Consider the following 20,918-nt stretch of genomic DNA (forward strand, 5'->3'; position numbering starts at 1 on the left):
TCGTTCACAAACAGCTTAGACGCCGGCAGTCCCTCAGCTTTCACGTTTCGAGCAAATTCGTACACTTTAGAGGGGCGGGGGCTTGCCGTCTTACTCAAATAAATGCAGTGCTCTGAAAAGAAAACGAGATATTGTACATGAGAAAAAGTTTACTGCGAGTCGAGGAATTTCGTAAGTGCTCAGACACCATGGCGTACCTTCGTATCGTTGACAAACAGCTTCGATGCCGTTGCCCCCTTCAGCTCTTCCGCTTCCGTCGATTTGTACACGTTGGCGGGGCCGTCGTCATAATCAAATAAATCAAAGAGTCTGAGAAAATAAAGAGAGCAAATGTGCAAACGATTACTGAGAATCGAGGGTGCTCGTACGTGCTCAGGGACGACGGCATGTCTTCGTATCGTCGACAAACAGCTTCAACGCCACCACCCCCTTCCGCTTCCAGCCTCTTGTGCACGGCAGAGCAGCGACTTGCCCTGAATCTCTGCCTTAACTACAAAGCGTCTTTCCTTATATAGACGTTTGACAATGTTAGGCACGGTTTCCGTGGAAATGTGCTCTGACTTCATTTCTTCACCCATTGTCGATTACAATTCCACATGCATTTGTCGATACTACACAACATCTCTTGAAACATGAAGCTAGGAAAAAATGCACTGAATCACACAATGATTCTACGTTGGATATCTAGACGAAAACTGAGTGATTTCAGTCCCCAGATGTTTTTTACGAAACTTGATGTCGGTATCTACACATCGCGTTTTTAATCTCCTTATGCTATTTAAATTTGTACCAGTGTTTTCCTCGGTTATAATAAGGATTCATAAAAACTCCAAATCCATTATTATGAAATTTCAGTATTAGTGAGAAAGTTGAAACAATTCTTAAGGCACCACAGACTTAATCGAATGACACTTGGTTCCACTCTCCGGATAGCTGTCTGTATATTCTTATTTCGTGGTTTCTTTTGACAGCTTGGCACAACCGAATACCGCTCAAACATTTACTGCCTTAGCATTGGCTTTTCTGACTTTGTTGGCAAAGAAAAATTAGGTTAAAAAATCAAATGGCTCTAATCACTATGAGACTTAACATCTGAGGTTATCAGTCCCGTAGACTTATAACTACTTAAACCTAACTAACCTAAGGACATCACACACATCCATACCCGAGGCAGGATTCGAACCTGCGACCGTAGCAGCAGCGCGTTTCCGGACTTAAGCACCTAGAACCACTCGGCCACAACGGCCGACAAAATTAAGTTATAATCTTCATCCCTCTTATTTGAGGCTGTATAAATACAATTTTGTTTTCTACCGGTTTCGGTTAAATAACCATGTTCACACGGGACTTTAAAGTACAGAAACAGAAAATACATATATCGTATATACAGACAAAAGAAGCGCATTTGTGAATAACACTCAATTAGAAAGTACTAACAAAGCTGTGCAAAGCTGAGTAGCGAATACATTATCTTCCAGTCGTGTGCTCATACAATTGTTCCCTAAATTGAGACAAACTAATTTTGGTTCATCTGTGTTTATGCATCAGTTGTAGGAACATGTCATTGGAGTTGACCTGAAGGTAATGTATTCGTGACTCATGATTGTACAGCTTTGTATGTATTTTCTAATTGACTGTTCTTCACACAAATGCTTCTTTTGTCTGTGTACACTGTACATGCTTCCTCTGATGCCACATTTTATAGTCCTCCTGCGAAAATGATTATTTAACCGAAACCAGCAGAGAATAAAAGTTTATTTATGCAGCCAATGTTACATGTTCATGTACACTTACATCTACATAAATACTCCTCAGACTACCGTACGGTGCATGGCGGAGCGTACCTTGCACCACAAATAGTCATTTCCTTTCCCGTTACTCGCAAACAGAGCGAGGGAGAAACGACTGCTTATATGCCTGCGTAGGAGACCTAATTTCTCTTACCTCCTCTTTGATGTCCTTACGCTAAATGTACTTTGGCGGCAGTAAAGTTGTTCTACAGCCAGATGCAAAAGCGTGTTCTCTAAATGTCATCAACTGTGTTTCGCTAAACTAAAGTTGCCCTCCAGCCGGGGATTCCTATTTGAGTTCATGAAGTACCTCCATAACACTCGCGAGTGGGTCGTAACCACCGGTAGCAAATGTGGCATCATGTCTCTGAATTGCTTCTATGTCTGTCTGTAATCCAATATGGTCGTCAGCTCAAATATTCGATCAGTACTCAAACACGAGTTCCTCAAATATTCTTAAGTGATCTCCTTTTTACATGGGCTACATTTTCCGAAAACTCTCTCAGTGAACCGAAGTCGACTGTACTCTATCCCTGTTACCGTCCCTATTTGCGCATTCCATTTCTTAACGCTTTACGCCTAGATTGTGGTTGTGTTCAGCGGCACCCCACTAATACGAAATTCAAATATTACAGGGTTGTTTTTCCTCCTCACCTGTATTAATTTACATTTCTATGCTTTTAGAGGAAGCTGCTCTTCATCACATCAGAGAGAAATCCTGTATAAGTCACCCTCTATTCTTCTACAGTCATTCAACGACAAAAATTTCCCTTACTGCACAGTGGCATCAGCCGACAGTCCTAGACTGCTGCTCATCTTCGATTGCTGCTCACATTATACGTTACATATTTGATCTATATAAGGAACTTGAGCATTCCTATCACACATCTCTGGGGCAGCACTAACGATACGATTAAGAAATCTTCGAGCCACTCATATATCTGTGACACTGTTCCGTATGCTCAGCAGACTTTCATTAACAGCCTGCAATGCGGCAACGTGTCAAAAGCAGTTCGGAAATACAGAAATATGGAATCTTCCTATTGCCTTTCATCCACGGTCCGTAGCATATCGCACGTTAAAACGACAAATTGAGTTTTGCATGAGAGTTGCATTACGAATCATCACTGATATGTTGACAGAAACTGTTCTATCTCAAGGAAAATTCTTCCTTTCTAACTTGAAATATTCTCAATAACTCTGCTACCAACGGACGTTAAGGTATTAATGACTAATTTTGCGTGCCTCATACTAGAATGAGTCAGTGAGACAGAGAGAGAGAAAGAATGAAGGGAGAGGGTTGGGGAGATCGAACAAATGGTTGGGCTAGCCGCCGGCCGGAGTGGCCGTGCTGTTCTAGGTGCTACAGTCGGGAACCGAGCGACAGCTACGGTCGCAGGTTCGAATCCTGCCTCGGGCATGGATGCGTGTGATTTCCTTAGGTTAGTTAGGTGTAATTAGTTCTAAGTTCTAGGCGACTGATGACCTCAGAAGTTAAGTCCTATATTGCTCAGAGCCAATTGAACCATTTGATCGGCTAGCAACCTAGTGTGGTACACGAAATTATGACCGTAATGAAAATAAATTGTAGGTGGAGATGACATGTAGCCAGACGAATAGATGGTAGGCTGACGAAGCTATTTCTGTGTTAGACTTCAGGCAGTCAGGAAAGACCGAGGCGATAACGCAATGGAAGGCGGGTGGATAGATGGCGTTAGAAAACACATGGACGCATGATGTGTGCATACAGCCGAAGACCATTATGCTTGAGAAAGTATAGAGGGAAAGATGGGTTGTATCCCTCATGAAGACGTAAGTTACAATAACACTATTTACATCGCTCAGTTCGAGCAAATTATACACTGCCCGGCAAAAAAAGTGAATCACCCAGGAAGGGAAGAGGAATCTTCTTGGGTTGAGAGGGTATGTGATGTTGAGAGCATATATGATGTTTAATCAGTGAGGAAAACATCAAGTTCATTTATGAACAACTTGGCAGTATCACTTAACAGGATGATGATGCAGCCCCTGTTGCCTTGATGCTTGCGTTGATTCAGTTGGAAAAGCTGTCATGAAGCCGATGTATCTTCTTCTTAGGACACCTGACCCCAACAGTTGTGTTCATTTACTCGAGGCAGAAGCCGTACAAAACTCTACATCACAGAGATGCACAATATTTAGGGTTACTTCATGAACAACATTAGTCATAATTCACAATTTACATGGTTAACATACTGAACTAAATGATCTTCGCCCAGAACTGAGCAACATCAATTGCTCAGCTTTCAGGGTTGATCACCTCTGCATTACTACATGACTAAGGGCAGCTTGGACACTGGTACAGGTGTGTGTGTGTGTGTGTGTGTGTGTGTGTGTGTGTGTGTGAATTCTCAAGGGATCAAACTGCTGAGGTCATCAGTACCCAGACTTACACACTACGTAAACTAACTTAACGCTAAAGACAACACTCACAGCCATGCTCGAGGGAGGACTCGAACCTCCGGCGGGAGGGGCCGCACGTTTAGTGACATGGCTGGCACAGGTGATCCCTTCTCGGTTCTCGTTCCCATTCGCATTTTGTCGATCCTTCGGAAAGTCCCCGTTTGACAAGGGTGACCCTTTATTTAACAACTTCCGACCTTAGGCTCTTCAGTGATCTCCCATGTTGTAGGCATTCAGCAGGTTTCAAGTTGGTAACATCTAGCTATTCACAGTTGTTCTCTGGCATTCTGGATTCCAAATCTTGGAGGTAGACAGCCATGGAAAAAGTGCAAATACATTGGTTGAACCATTTTCCTTTCAACGTCTGCAGGTATTTTACGAGGTATATAAATACTTGCGATACGTGCCAAACAGTGAACCTTTTCCGTAGGTGTCGGTTTCAGACATGCATTTGTACTGCCTTATGCAATATAAGACACGATCACAAATGTTTACCAAATATTTTGAATGCAATTCTTCTTCGTTTAATTTTATTATATTAGGAAAGCCTTACTATAACTTCATATCCCTTGTTAAAAATAAGAACTGCAATCTAAGATGTTGACTCTGTAAGGTTCATTCACGAATCCATGTTACTTCGATATCATTTTGTGTCATAACATCTGCTTTGACGTTCACGCACGCCAGTAATGTGTCATTCCTGCAAGAGAAACAATAGAACATACTGTCTCTCATACCTTCTAACCCCGCAGGACCGGTGCCGCTTACCCCACTACCCTGAGATAAGCGGCCAACTTTACTGAGCTCAAGGCCGAATGAACCAAGGACATTTAAAGGAAATACATCGTGAAATACTAATGTCTCTGTAATTATTTTTGTGCGGTAGAAAGCGTAAAAACGAAACTGTTCAGCAAGTTCTTTACGTTAGTTCATGTTTTGGGGTTCGGCTGTTAGTCGCTAGTGCGTACTAAGATACGGCTCAGAACCACGGGCCGCAGGAATACTTGATTCAGGCTGCAGTTTGACGGGCACTGTTCTAGAGAATCACTGCACTAAGAAACCCAGGCAGGCACTGAAATACTGATATGTCTTCTCTCGGGCATCCGTCACCCTCCTAGCGCCAAGCCTACGGTCACAGATTATAACGATTTCTTCCTTAGCTCACGTCACTAAGATAATTCGGCCTTCTTTTCTTGCTGGTAATCAAATAGAATGAAACATTAATATTTAATTCAACAGAAAGAGCAATTATAATGACGAGACTGAGACAGGAATTGTAGGTATCTTACGTTTTCTATTTTTATGTTTCACGTCCAATCAGTAGGTTGAGACATTATGGAGTAAATAGGAGAGAACAACTGAAAGGAGAAAGAATAAACAAAAAGAGAGTAAATAATTGACGAAGAAAAGAAAGAAAAAGGAAAACTGTTATCCAGAATCTTCAATGTATTACTGCTTAAAGTAAGGACCACTGCTCTTTTTTGCTCATCCTTCATGAACGTACAGCCTTTAACATTAAGATCTACGTCCATTACAATTAAAAATTTTTAACTTCAAACAAAACTTCATTGGATTTTGGCCACAAGACTGCTGAATGGCGAAGTCAAGTCACATTTGTGTAAGCATGGCACTTAATTATTGTTTCAGATAAGCGATAATGTTAAGCACTATTATCGAATAGATCTTACATCACATCATTATTCATTCAGAATTATTTGAAATATTTTAACATACATTTCTGTCAAGGTAAAAATACAGAGAATTACTGAAATGGCTACAGAAGAAAATCGTAATGTGGAGCTTGAACAGAACAAAGCAGATTTGCTAACACACAGATCGGTAATTCACACACTTCACAACACGATCTATATTTGCGCTCTGAAAGCGATACAAATACACTACTTGCCATTAAAATTGCTACACCACGAAGATGACATGCTACAGACGCGCAATTTAACTGACAGGAAGAAAATGCTGTGATATGAAAATGATTAGCTTATCAGAGCATTCACACAAGGTTGGCGCCGGCGGCGACACCTACAACGTGCTGACATGAGGAAAGTTTCCAACCGATTTCTCATACACAAACGGCCGCCCACGGTGGCCGAGCGGTTCTAGCCGCCTCAGTCCGGAACCGCGCGACTGCTACGGTCGCAGGTTCGAATCCTGCCTCGGGCATGGATGTGCGTGATGTCCTTAGGTTAGTTAGATTTAAGTAGTTCTAAGTTCTAGGGGACTGCTGACCTCAGATGTTAAATCCCATAGTGCTCAGAGCCATTTCTTTTTCTCATACACAAACAGCAGTCGACCGGAGTTGCCTGGTGAAACGTTGTTGTGATGCCTCGTGTAAGGAGAAGAAATGCGTACCATCACGTTTCCGACTTTGATAAAGGTCAGATTGTAGCCTATCGCGATTGCGGTTTATCGTATCGCGCATTGCTGCTCGCGTTGGTCGAGATCCAATGACTGTTAGCAGAATATGGAATCGGTGGGTTCAGGAGGGTAATACGGAACGCCGTGATGGAGCCCAAAAGGCTTCGTGTCACTAGCAGTCGAGATGACAGGCATCTTATCCGCATGGCTGTAACGGATCGTGCAGCCACGTCTCGATCTCTGAGTCAACAGATGGGGATGTTTGCAAGACGACAACCATCTGCACGAACAGTTCGATGACGTTTGCAGCAGCATGGACTATCCGCTCAGAGACCATGGCTGCGGTTACCCATGACGCTGCATTACAAACAGGAGCGCCTGCGATGATGTACTCAACGACGAACCTGGGTGCAGAAATGCAAAACGTAATTTTTTCGGATGAATCCAGGTTCTGTTTACAGCATCATGATGGTCGCATCCGTGAGTGGTGGCATTGTGGCGATATGGTGAACGCACATTGGAAGCGTGTATTTGTCATTGCCATACTGGCATATTACCCAGCGTGATGGTATGGGGTGCCATTGGTTACACGTCTCGGGCACCTCTTGTTAGCATTGACGGCACTTTGAACAGTGTACGTTATACGTTACTTTTCAGATGTGTTACGACCCGTGGCTCTACCCTTCATTCGATCCCTGCGAAACCCTACATTTCGGCAGGATAATGCATGACCGCGTGTTGCAGGTCCTGTACGGGCCTTTCTGGATATAGAAAACGTTCGACTGCTGCCCTGGAAAGCACATTCTCCAGATCTCTCACCAACTGAAAACGTCTAGTCAATGGTGGCCGAGCAACTGGCTCGTCACAATACGCCAGTCACTACTCTTGATGAACTGTGGTATCGTGTTGAGGCTACATGGGTAGCTGTACCTGTAAACGCCATCCTAGCTGTGTTTGACTCAATGCCCAGGCTTATCAATGCCGTTATTACGGCTAGAGATGGTTGTTCTTGATACTGATTTCTCAGGATCTATGCACCCAAAATGCGTGACAATTTAATCACATGTCAGTTCTAGTATAATGTATTTGTCCAATGAATACCCGTTTATCATCTGCATTACTTCTTACTGTAGCATTTTTAATGGCCAGTAGTGTATGTTAACTGTTAATCACTTATTAGCGGTTGATGTTCACACATACAGTCTTTCAAATAATGTATTTATTCAACCTAATGATGTTTCATTAGAAGTAAATAATCCAATGGACGACACTTCAAGTGCATCGAAAGTAGAAATAATTTATCACCCATTAAACCGTTTACAGAGCTAGTACGAAATTTTCAAGATTTGGAGGAAAGTAAAAATGTCTTAACTCTGAACATCAGACCAACATTAATAACACATCAGCGCAATTACAAAAGCAGTACGTAGAACAACAAAGAATGTTGCACGAACTAAAAAAAATTACAATCATTTAACAGAATTGACTAGTATTTTCAACAAATTTTCACTGCATTTTAATGTTTCAACAGGTGGATTGTACAACTGAAGATGGCCTATTGTGGCCTTCCGAATCCATATATTGTTTGTCTACAGAACAAACACAATTTGATGATACTGTAAGAAAACTTATAAAACAAAGTCGATATTTTCGTGGAAGAGCTGGTAGCTAAAGTGCATAAACAATTAGATGATCAGCACAACCCCATTGGTGATAACTCTTCACAATGGCTTCACACGAGGATGAATAACTAGATTCAGGGTTAGAACGTGTGGTAAATGAATTAGCTACAACTGCTATATCCGAACACGTCTATCAGACTCTCTCAGTAAGGTCAGAACTAGCACAGATAAAATCTACTGTAAGCAAAGATTTACCGTAATGGTGCGATCACGTTTCAATATAAATCACATGTGTCCAGAAGGAATTATCTGCAGTTAGAGTAATATTTCAGGGCAGCCCACTAACTGATAATCAGACATGTGATAGCTATAATATTCCTGCAGTGTATCACGTGACGTCCTGTAACGAAGTGATTTCCTTTAATTTATCGCCAAAACGTAAACCATATGAAGCAAGGATTTCGTCCTCATTATCCTCTATTTTACATGAAGAACATTTCAAAAGGCACAAACAGTTCCGGTTCTTTTTGCTGAATAAACGTATTTCACATCCAGTCGCGCTCGCAAAGCCTTTAAAACATGTGTTACTTCAGTCCTGGAATGAACAACAGACTGTATGCAGGGTGATTGCGCCCTTTGGGCAACTCGAATGCCAGAACAATCTGAGAGAGCATTTATGTCTAAATACTAGATAATTTGCCTGCAGTAAAGTCTCAGGAAACAGGTTTTCAATCCTGAACCATTTCATGTTAAACAGGTTAGTCTCCGCAGATATATTGGGACATACTTAGAAAAAAGCAAAGAAAGAAGGGTAGACTCTTTTACAGAAAAATAACAAGGGTTAAGGGGATTCACGTAATGCAAATCAGAACCAAGGGGACATGAACAATGTTCACCGGAAAAGTAGCCCGATGCCATGGTCCACCTGATACTAGTCGGCAAAATCATGTTACATCGACAAATATTACTGAAGTGATCAATGAGCCACAGGTGCCTACCTACAACGAAGCTTCATGAAGCTAATTCTGACCTCATTAAACCCTCCTTTGATGATAGTGAGATGAACTGAGTATGGATCAACAAATGTGTTATAGTAACCCACAATCTCAATTAAGGTCATAGTTGGGAAAATTCCTACTTAAAATAATTCTAAACACAGGTGAACCTCTTAAAGTTGTATTACAGCATTTGTTCTGGAAGTTTAAGCAGATAAACCAAGTGCTGCCTTATCAGTACAGAAATGTCTTATAGTTAGAGCTCCATGCGAAAAATAGCAACCTTTAAAGTGGCAGACAGAGGTGGCTGTTACGACCGGAAACGGAGTTACGTAGTGCCCATTCCCAATTTCAAGGGATCTTCCTGTCGAATACTTACGAGGGACATTCAAGTTCTAAGGCCTCCGATTTTTTTCCTAATTAACTGCTCACCCGAAATCGATGAAACTGGCGTTACTTCTCGACGTAATCGCCCTGCAGACGTACACATTTTTCACAACGCTGACGCCATGATTCCATGGCAGCGGCGAGGGCTTCTTTAGGAGTCTGTTTTGACCACTGGAAAATCGCTGAGGCAATAGCAGCACGGCTGGTGAATGTGCGGCCACGGAGAGTGTCTTTCATTGTTGGAAAAAGCCAAAAGTCACTAGGAGCCAGGTCAGGTGAGTAGGGAGCATGAGGAATCAGTTCAAAGTTGTTATCACGAAGAAAATGTTGCGTAACGTTAGCTCGATGTGCGGGTGCGTTGTCTGGTGAAACAGCACACACGCAGCCTTTCCCGGACGTTTTTGTTGCAGTGCAGGAAGGAATTTGTTCTTCAAAACATTTTCGTAGGATGCACCTGTTACCGTAGTTCCCTTTGGAACGCAATGGGTAAGGATTACGCCCTCGCTGTCTCAGTTACCAGATGCCAAGTTTGTTTTGTTTGCTGATGATACAAACATTGCAATAAATAGCAAATCAAGTGTAGTCTTAGAAAGATCAGCCAATAAAATATTTGTGGACATTAATCACTGGTTCCTAGCCAATTCTTTGTCACTAAACTTTGAAAAAACACACTACATGCAGTTCAGAACTTGTAAGGGGTGTCCCAAGAGTATATGTCTAACATATGATGACAAGAAGATAGAAGAAGTGGACGGTGTTAAATTCTTGGGATTACAGCTTGATAATAAATTCAACTGGGAGGAGCACACCACAGAACTGCTGAAGCGTCTTAACAAATCTCTGTTTGCTATGCGAATTTTGTCAGACATAGGGGATATAAAAATGAAAAAGCTGGCATACTATGCTTACTTTCATTCCATAATGTCATATGAGATTATTTTCTGGGGTAATTCATCAAGCCAAGCTAAAGTTTTCCGGGCACAAAAACGTGCAGTAAGAATTATATGTGGTGTGAACTCAAGAACATCCTGCAGAAGCCTGTTTAGGGAACTAGGGATACTAACTACAGCTTCCCAATATATTTATTCCTTAATGAAATTTGTCATTAAAAATATATCACTTTTTCAAACCAACAGCTCAATTCATGGAATCAATACTAGAAATAAGAATAATCTTCACAAGGATTTAAAGTCACTTAGTCTTGTACAAAAAGGTGTGCATTATTCAGGAACACACATTTTCAATAACTTGCCAGCAGCCATAAAAAGCTTAACAACCAACGAAATTCAGTTTAAGAGAAGCCTAAAGGATTTATTGGTGGCCAACTCCTTCTACTCCATTGATGAATTTCTTAGGAAAACCAACTGATTTGTATATAAGTACAACATAACTTCTGCACAATTTCAGTGCAGTAATGTGTTCACTGAAAATTTGTGTGTGTGTGTGTGTGTGTGTGTGTGTGTGTGTGTGTGTGTGTGTGTGTGTGTGTGCTTGTGTGTGTGTAAGTGTGTAAGTATAATCTAACTTCTGCGCCATTTCAGTGCAGTAATGTGTTCATTGTAAATAAGTATTACAGTAGTTGTATTACATGTTTCTTACCTTATAAATAAATAAAAAACTTTTTTATTTTAAATTCAGTGCAATAGTATTTGTAAAATGACTCTTAGTGTTCATTAAAAAATGACGATCATTCCACTTGGGACCTGTGGAATGGTACATTAGCTTATTTGTTTTAGTTGTAAATATTTGTCATGTATTGTTGTTTTTCTGACATGTTCCACATCCTGGAGGACCTCCTCACTACGGATCAATTGGAATGAAAGTAAATCTAATCTAATCTAAAAAAGAACATGGACACCATCATTTTTTCAGCACTGGCGGTTACCCGAAATTTTTTTGGTGGCGGTGAATCTGTGTGCTTCCATTGAGCTGACTGGCGCTTTGTTTTTGGATTTAAAAATGGCATCCACGTCTCATCCATTGCCACAACCGACGAAAAGAAAGTCCCATTCATGCTGTCACTGCGCGTCAACATTGCTTGGCAACATGCCACACAGGCAGCCATGTGGTCGTCCGTCAGCATTCGTGGCACCCACCTGGATGACACTTTTCGCATTTTCAGGTCGTCATGCAGGATTGTGTGCACAGAACCCACAGAAATGCCAACTCTGGAGGCTATCTGTTCAACAGTCATTCGGCGATCCCCCAAAACAATTCTCTCCACTTTCTCGATCATGTCGTCAGACCAGCTTGTGCGAGCCCGAGGTTGTTTCGGTTTGTTGTCACACGATGTTCTGCCTTCATTAAACTGTCGCACCCACGAACGCACTTTCGACACATCCATGACTCCATCACCACATATCTCCTTCAACTGTCGATGAATTTCAACTGGTTTCACACCACGCAAATTCAGAAAACGAATGATTGCACGCTGTTCAAGTAAGGAAAACGTCGCCATTTTAAGTATTTAAAACAGTTCTCAATCTCGCCGCTGGCGGTACAATTCCATCTGCCGTACGGTGCTGCCATCACTGGGACGTATTGACAATGAATGCGGCCTCATTTTAAAACAATGCGCATGTTTCTATCTCTTTCCAGTCCGGAGAAAAACAATCGGCTTCCTTTTACGTAAGGTTCGCAACATTGTCAGTTTCGTTTTGAGGAGCGGCTTTCCCACATTCTATAACGTAAAAAAATTGTCACAAGTTACATTCCGATCTCACAAATCAGACGTAAGATCGGCAAGTACTCTCATTTTCCGATATTTTTTTCTGGTGCAACTCCACTTCCCTTTCCTATGTAAATTTTAGCTTTCAGTGCATTTGAAGTTTTGCTGTCACACAAAGTACGTACCTTGAGCCCTTATATTACCGGTTTGCTTGGGACGCACTGCTTGAATGGACAGCGGGTCTAAATGCTACCACCTGCTCGTCGACGGTCACATTTCCCCCCTGCATTATACAGTTTAGGGAGGACTTCTAACCACATCTCCCAGATACAGCGAATTGCAGTTTGTTTATCAGTGCCTCGTCTTTCATCTCTTGTGGATTTCTTATCAAACTGAACCAACAAGCTTGATATTTTATAGAATGTTTCTACAGACATGATTGCTCGAAGAGTGTTCCGCCCAGTATCCCTATTCCACAAACGTATCGTAGATTCCCCATTTGAGGTATACAGCTTCAAGGAACAGGAGTACTGAGTATGCGTGAAAAAGAGAGTAATCAAAGTTTGTCCATTGTTTACCATCAACTCACTGCCCCTCCATATTTGATACGGCTGTTATTTCGTTCTGAACTACTGTAAAAATACTTCAAACGAACATTTTACATCACTTATTCTGCGGATTGCGTACTTGGTAACTGCCGTGTTACTCCTGACGACGTTAGAAGCAGGTAGGCAGCCGTTTTGTGCTGGTGGTTGCAACTGCCATTCTGTGTTCCCGTTTTTACAAATAGAAGTTTGTTCACTACGTTGAACAGACTATGGACTGTCGTCGATGTCGTCTGAACACTGGCTTCCAGATACATTGCTGTCCTGATCTTCGAACTCAGAGACTAATCCTTCGTCTGTTGAGCTACTTGCTAATTCTTCCAACTCAGCATCAGTCAATGATGTAATCGCATGATGTCACAATTCACACTGATCACAAACAATAGAGAACACAAGCTGAGTAGAAACAGTGGATAATTTGAACAGTTGACAAGTCGTAATGACAAGTCTATCGTTGTAAACGCAGCGCCTTTGTTGACTTGTTGTACGTTGAATGGAAGTATGAACATTTCAAGTCATAACTTCTATAAAATATGAGGCATCCAGAAAGTTTTTGACTTTAGAGTAATCATATTACTGTTGGGTCACATTTCCCTGAACGTTACGTATGTAACTCTGAAGGCTTATGAGCAGATGACTTAAATATTTTAAAACTTTTTTAACCACATACAGCCCTTGCATTTTAAGTCAAAGTCATCAAATTTCATAGCGTTATTTTGATGTTTAAACAATAAGAAACGATATTGATAACCATTCCGTGTCATACAGATCCGAACAGAACAGCAGGGTTAAACAGATGCGTTTGCCATAAATATTTGTTAAGGAACTGAATTAGAAATCTTTCCCATAAGATTTATCAGATACACTTACAGAAGCATGCACCTAAGCTTTTTGATCAGGAAGTACAGAAAATAATATTTCAATACGCGAGTGTAGTAAATTGTTAATTTTCTCTCTATATGGTTTGGACGGATTACTTAAGTACGAACTAAACCTTTTCCTACGTTGAAAATGGAAAAATGTCTATTTCAGTCTAATTCCGTTCCAAAAGTAACGTTGTCCCTAGTTGCGGACGGAATTTCTTATTTGTAATCCGGCTACCACATTCCACATTGTCATTAATTATCCCTTGTATTTCTCATGACACCTTCTCGTTTTTGTGTTCTTACTTCTCAGGGACATCCTCTCTCGGTTTAATCTGTCAATCGATCTCTGTATTAGGTACAATGCCTTTAGGAATTCTAGTATTTTAACTTCAATCAACATAATGAAATTTTCACTCTGGCTGATGTGAAACTTCCTGGCGGATTAAAACTGTGTGCCGCACCGAGATTCGATCTCAGGACCTTTGCTTTTCGCAGGAGAACTTCTGTGAAGTTTGGAAAGTGGGAAACGTAGTACTGGCAGTAGTAAGGCTGTGAGAAGGGGGCGTGAGTCGTGCTTGGGTAGCTCAGTTAATAGAGCACTTGCCCGCGAAAGGCAAAGGTCCCGAGTGCGAGTCTCGGTCCGGCACACAGTTTTAATCTGCCAGGAAGTTTCAGTCAACATGTCCGTTAATTCTGTATTGATAGCATTCACTTTTCTCTTATTCTGAGTGAAGGCTATTTTTCTAATATCCACTGATGTATTACTTTTGCTCCTATGCTAAATAGCATATCAGGGAGCTCCAAGAGTAAACAGATTTGGAAGGTACAGATTTTGAGACACTACCTGTAGACACTGAGGAAGGATGCCATTTTTAATACGACGTCAGTGATTTCTATACCTGTTCAACAAATCTATCGTTTTCATGGTTAACAATTAAGGTGTACTCAGTTCCATACTTGTTTTCTCTGTATTATGGAGGTACAATTTTGATAGTCTCTCTCTCTCTCTCTCTCTCTCTCTCTCTCTCTCACTCTCTCTCTCTCTCTCTCTCTCTCTCTCTCTCTCTCACGACAGCAAAAACCACCTCAGTGTGAAATTAGTTATGGTTTGAGACTCAGAAACGCGTTACTGCAATCAAGAAACTAAAGAAAAGTGACTGAAACAGTAAAAACATATTAACTCACTTCGAACCAAAACTCGTACAGGTAAAGATTGACAATCGTAAGCGAATAACAGAGTGGTATATTTTTATCATATATGTGTACTAAGGGTCCGATCACGATCTTCTGAAGTTACTGCCATTGTGCACATTGTCGAGCTCCTTGATGAACTATTCAGAGTATCTGAAATACGTAACGAGCGTATGCAACGCATACATAACAGTGAAGAGCAGCGTCCTGTGATGCTTATACAAGTGACTCCTTGCATTATGGTTTCAATAGTAGCGAACGCAAATTAGTGTTTGGCAATGAATTAATCTAACAGAATCGAACGGATTTGCGGCTCCATAGCCTGTGAGCGCGTATGGTACACTGAACAAAGGGAGTCTGAACAGATTTATGAGAGCTGCTGTAGCAGCATTAGCTAACGTGGCTTGCGAACGATTTGCTTTGTAATGCGGATGCAAACTCAGGTAACAGAGAATTGTGCATTACAATGAGTTCTGTGTCTCGTAGCCGCACGAGACAGAGAGAGAGATACCTGCGACATTGTGAAGTATGTACGCGTGAGGTACACAGGAACAGCAAGTGTGTTCTCCTGTAAGTTTGTAACATTTTGTAACCTCAATGACGTGGTGCTCTTTAAGAAGTATAGTAATGTATACTTTATCATTGATATGGACATTGGGATACGAGCAATGCCTAGGACGTATGATTCTACAGAAAGATGGTGAAAGTTCTTTCGAACACGTTCTCGACGAGATGACACAGGATATTATCAGGGCGTACTTTGGGAATTACAAATGCATGGCGACAATTTCTGATTCACCTTATGCCGTATGGGACAAGGCAGCGTCGCTAAGGGCCAGGATGACCTGTGTGTTAGACGGCACGGATGATGGTGACGAGCAGCTGTTGGTGTCCGCTTTGGATGCGGACTGCCTGGGCTTCGTCATTCGGCATGCCGACGCTTCGGCAGCTGTCGATGCTTTGCTGTCTGCGTCGCGCCGAGCTGTTCGTCGCGCCAGACTCCGCCTCCTGCTGCTGCCGGTGGATAGGGACCATCCCGTCAACGCGAGCGACGTCTTTGGTCTCGCAGACATCAAGCTCGTCCCAGATATCCTGGTGGCCAGGACAGTGGATGAGGGAAACAGGTTAACAGTCTTGCCAGTCTGTTTTACTTACTCTTACATATTACTAAGTCATTTGACTGTGTTGATCACAAAATATTGGTCCAGAAGTTGGACCATTAAAGGAATAAGGGGAGTAGCTCACAATTGGTTCACCTCTTACTTTAGCAACAGGCAGCAAAAGGTCATTATTCACAATGTTGGTAACGGCTGTGATGTGGGATCCGAGTGGGGTACTGTCAAGTGGGGGGGGGGGGGGGTGCCCCAGGGAACAGTGTTGGGGCAGCTCCTGTTCCTTATTTATATAAATTATATGCCCACTAGTATTATGGGTAACTCTAAAATATTTCTGTTTGCTGATGACGCTAGCTTGGTAGTGTAGGATGTTGTGTGCAACATTGACTCAGTTTCAAATAGTGCAGTACATGACCCCAGTTCATGGCTTGTAGAAAATAAACTGATTTTAAATCACAGTAAGACTCAGTTTTTACAGTTTCTAAAACATAACTCAACAAAACCTGACGTTTTAATCTCACAGAACGGGCATATGATTAGTGAAACTGAACAGCTCAAATTTCTAGATGTTCAGATAGATAGTAAGCTGTCGTGGAAAGCCCACGTTCAGCATCTTGCTGAAAGACTTAATACTGCCATTGTTACTATTCGAACGGTATCAAAAGTGAGTGATTCCTCGACACGTATTATATGTCTACTTTGCTTATTTTCATTCACTTATATCGTATGGTATTATGTTTTGAGGTAACTCTTCCCATTGTAGAAGGATATTTTTGGCTCAGAAACGGGTGGTTCGTGCAGTATGTGGTATGAATTCACGAACCTCTTGTCGACCTCTGTTCATGAGTCTGGGTATTTTGACATTGGGCACGCAATACGTATATTCCTTATTGACGTTTCTTGTTACCAATACTAGTTTATTCCCAAGAATAAGCAGCTTTCACTCGGTTAATACTCGGCAGGAATAAAACCTCCATTTGGATCGGACTTCCTTAACTCTTGTGTAAAAAGGTGTGCAGTATATTGCTGCATTTATTTTCAACAAGCTGCCACTCGAATTCAAAAATCTTTACAGTAAACCACGCGCTTTCAAATCGAAACTGAAGCGTTTCTTCATGGGTCACTCCTATTCTGTCGAGGAGTTTCTTGAAAAATTAAGCTGATTCTTATTGTAATCCCTATAGCGTTATGGACTGACCTTTTTTTAGGTTCATGAACATTTATTTTTATCTGTTATTACTTTTATGTTGTAAGTTCATGTACTGACAAGTTCCATGACCTTGGAGATTTGCTCTTCAATTTGGTCCTAAGTAGCTTCACGTGTAAATAAAAAAAAAATAAACATTAATTTTACTTCTGGAGATGAAAGTAGTAGTGAAACAGTAAATTTTTTACATTCTGACACATTCATAAATAGCTTTTCAGATTCCTGACTCCGACCATCTTGAGTGAGCATTTAGGATCTAAAAACGAAAATTAAAAATTGTGTGTGGTTACGGTGTCACACGTACAGGAGAGTTGCTTTTATTGTACCAGCTCCTAATTTGCATCACTGCTAAAAAAATTCGTACCTGTTGCACTGGCATTTAGTGAGGTGAAAATAACTACGTGCTTCTTACAGCCATAGTGCGAGCTATGAACTCTGTGCGTTGATGAACAAGTGGCTTTAGAGGCAGCGTCGATTTTAAAGGATTTCCATTTCATGGGGTTTTGGTACAGCAACCAGTATGCAGAATGTGGTGAAAACAACGGCCTTGGCTACAGAATTGATTGTATTGCCTTATGTATCAGTGGGACGCGTTTCACCTTACACAAGGAATCTTCAGACTTACCTACATTAATTACAACAGTATTAGAAAGGGTTGATCCTAACTTGCGAATGGGAGATTACAATATTTTTGAAAACTATCATTATTCTGTTGGTCAGTGGATTTTGGGTGCCATTGTTACGGCACCGGTAAAAATAGACTACCCACCTTACCTGCAGTGTGGGCCACTTTAACGTTACAGTGCGTGTACTCTCGAACAACAATAGATGCTGGAAACCGACCATCACGGGTATGAACGTAATGCAGGAGCCCACGAAAGTAAATACTATGAGACATTCTAAAACGTAAGCAAACATTATTTTCATCACAGACTTAAGTTTTTATTGTTTTTTTAATTGTCATCCTGCATTACATTTTAGGCAATCAACAACAAGAAGAATCACAAAAAGAATGACTTCGACTGCATCTCAATACATCAGTTACATTGCAGAGCGAAACTGACTCTTGAAATAAACAAAACGCGCCGCTGTTGCACGTTCAGAGACGCAAACGTGAACCCCATGTTGCTCCTAATCGCGATGTGATTTACTTACTACGATGCGACAAACGCTTTGCTTATTGCCAGTTACACTGTTATTAAGTGGACTGGAAACACTACAGATGTCCAATCACATACAATGAAAAATAAGGAAAGGATATGCTCTTTGGCCTTTTATTGATCTTTATTGCAGTACTAAAATGGACGTAACTATAGTGAAAAACCGAATATCACCGGCCAGGCTAATGGCTGACCAAGGATCTGACGGAGCCGTTATGGGAGGTGTACGTAGTTGTGTGACTGGACATCTGTAGTGTTTCCAGTCCACTTAATAACAGTATAAATACAATAAGTACAGTGCTTGTTGCATCGCTATTACGAGAAACGTGGGGTTCACACTTACGTCTGGGGAAGGGCAATTGCGGCGCCTTTAGTTTATTTCAAGTGCCATCACTTTGAAATATCTCGGAATGTAAATGACATATTGCTATGCAAGTAATGTCATACTTTTAGTGATTTCTCATGTTATAGATTACGTAATAAGTAATACGGGGATCCATTTCAAAAACAACGCAGGTTTTATTTGGAGATAATATATGCTTACATTTTAGAATGTCTCATAGTATTTACTTTCAGGAACCCCTGCCTTACACTCATACCCGTGAAAGTCCTTGGATGATATCAGTTGTAGTTCCAGAGGCATTCCCGCTGAAACGTATAAGTGAACCTCCCTGTATAGCAAAATAAGTTGAAGTAAGTGTGTGCTCACATCATGTGTTAAAAGCGAAACATCCGATAACCTGTGGATGAATAAAATAATGTTAAATGTGGTTATCAGGACTTACGCTGTTAACACGTTGCGTGAGCACCTACCTCCTTCGATTTATTTTACTGTATCACTTACCAACACCATATTAGTAAGTTGAAAAAAATTAAATATTTAATCTTAGAACTTGTCATCAAGAGTTTCTAATACTGCTGTAATTAGTGCAGGTCAGTCTGAAGATGCCTTTTACAAGGCGAAACAAATGTCATCAGTGAAAAAAGGAATAAAACAAGTTCTGCAACGAAGAAGTTTTCGGCACAGCGTTGATTTTGTTGTAGTTTTAATGGCTCTGAGCACTATGGGACTTAACTGCTACGGTCATCAGTCCCCTAGAACTTAAAACTACTCAAACCTAACTAACGTAAGGACAGGACACAACTCCCAGCCATCACGAGGCAGAGAAAATCCCTGACCCCGCCGGGAATCGAACCCGGGAACCAGGGCGTGGGAAGCGAGAACGCTACCGCACGACCACGAGATGCGGGCGGTTGTAGTTTTAATCCAACCTTTTGTACATATGGTGAAGAGCGTTACTGTTACTCATATATGCGGTAATCAGCAACATATTGTTTTATTTATAGGTGAATATACGTGAAATAACCTTAGTTTTCAGACGGTCGTAAATCTGCATTCGTTTTGGCTCATTCCTAAGGAACTGACAAATAGAAAACGGCGTCTTGCACAGGTACAAGTTTCTGATATTGTACCGGTAAAATATGAAAAGTTTTCTGGTATGATGAATCTTTAAAAAATGCGTTTTTCCATTATTTGCGCAGCGTAATGTTCCGAAATGATGATGTGAATTTTTTACTTTGCCATTTAACCCCAGTTATTAATTCAATATGGCAACAGAAAGGCATAATGGAAAGTGGAGCACAGCTGAACTGCATTTAACTGGAACACTACATCTGAGTGTGATCGAGGATGAAATGAATGTGCAGGCATGTAAAATGTTTCTAAGTCAACAATTAAGAGGCATGCTGCAAATGAAAATGTTGAGTGCAAATTGGAAGAGTATAACCCTGTATTTCAGTTTAAGCATACCGCATGTAAGAAAACATGGGTTCGACATTGTAGAAGGAAACGTATTGCCCCATAGTTCAAATTCAGAGGAAGCCATGACAGGCAAAAAGTGGCCTGAAGGTATCCTTCGAAGAAATATCGCCGAATCCGTGGAAAATAATGAGAGCTTCAAACAAAACTTCCGAGATCTTGTCAAGGACCCTGTGAGCTGAGAAGTAGCCCATGATTTTTTCCTTTTAGAGCGGAATGAAGCAAAGGAAAGGAAATCTAAAACTACAGATCATTAACCAAAAGGAAGGGTTTTACAGACTTAAAGACTCTGCCGGGAAGCCACCATAGAAACTCATTCGCAAAACTGAGTTATGGTATAGCGAACTGTGTGAGGAAGATCGAATGAAAGAATGGGTTAAATGCATAAAATGAAAAATGTGGATTCACGCAAAGTGTGCAAGGATGGGGGACAGTAGGCAAAACTTGATATTGCACTGTATTAAAATAGTGATGTAACAACTAAAATATGGAACATTTCCTTAAACTTAATCTAATACACATCTTTAAATTCAGGGACATAGTTTACAAGCGTGGTACAATTTATTTACCCAGTGGTACGAAATAGGAGATCACTTGCTAATTTGTACCGGTTGTCGATGTTCGGAAAATTTAGGGTAGTGTATTTATTTTTCTCAGAATTTCTGCTGTTTGAATCAG

General features: G+C 41.1%; 1 protein-coding gene across 1 annotated transcript in view; it reads left to right on the forward strand.

Annotated features, from left to right (window-relative positions):
* Positions 1 to 15,779: 15,779 nt before the first annotated feature.
* Positions 15,780 to 20,918, forward strand: part of LOC124775199 (glutamate receptor ionotropic, kainate glr-3-like) — a 194,334-nt gene continuing 189,195 nt past the window's right edge. Inside the window, exon 1 of the mRNA XM_047250038.1 lies at positions 15,780 to 16,063. Within this exon, the coding sequence (XP_047105994.1) occupies positions 15,780 to 16,063 (284 nt within the window). The remainder of the gene's footprint in view (positions 16,064 to 20,918) is intronic.

This window comes from Schistocerca piceifrons, chromosome 2, assembly GCF_021461385.2.
Source record: "Schistocerca piceifrons isolate TAMUIC-IGC-003096 chromosome 2, iqSchPice1.1, whole genome shotgun sequence".
NCBI classification, from domain to species: domain Eukaryota; kingdom Metazoa; phylum Arthropoda; class Insecta; order Orthoptera; family Acrididae; genus Schistocerca; species Schistocerca piceifrons.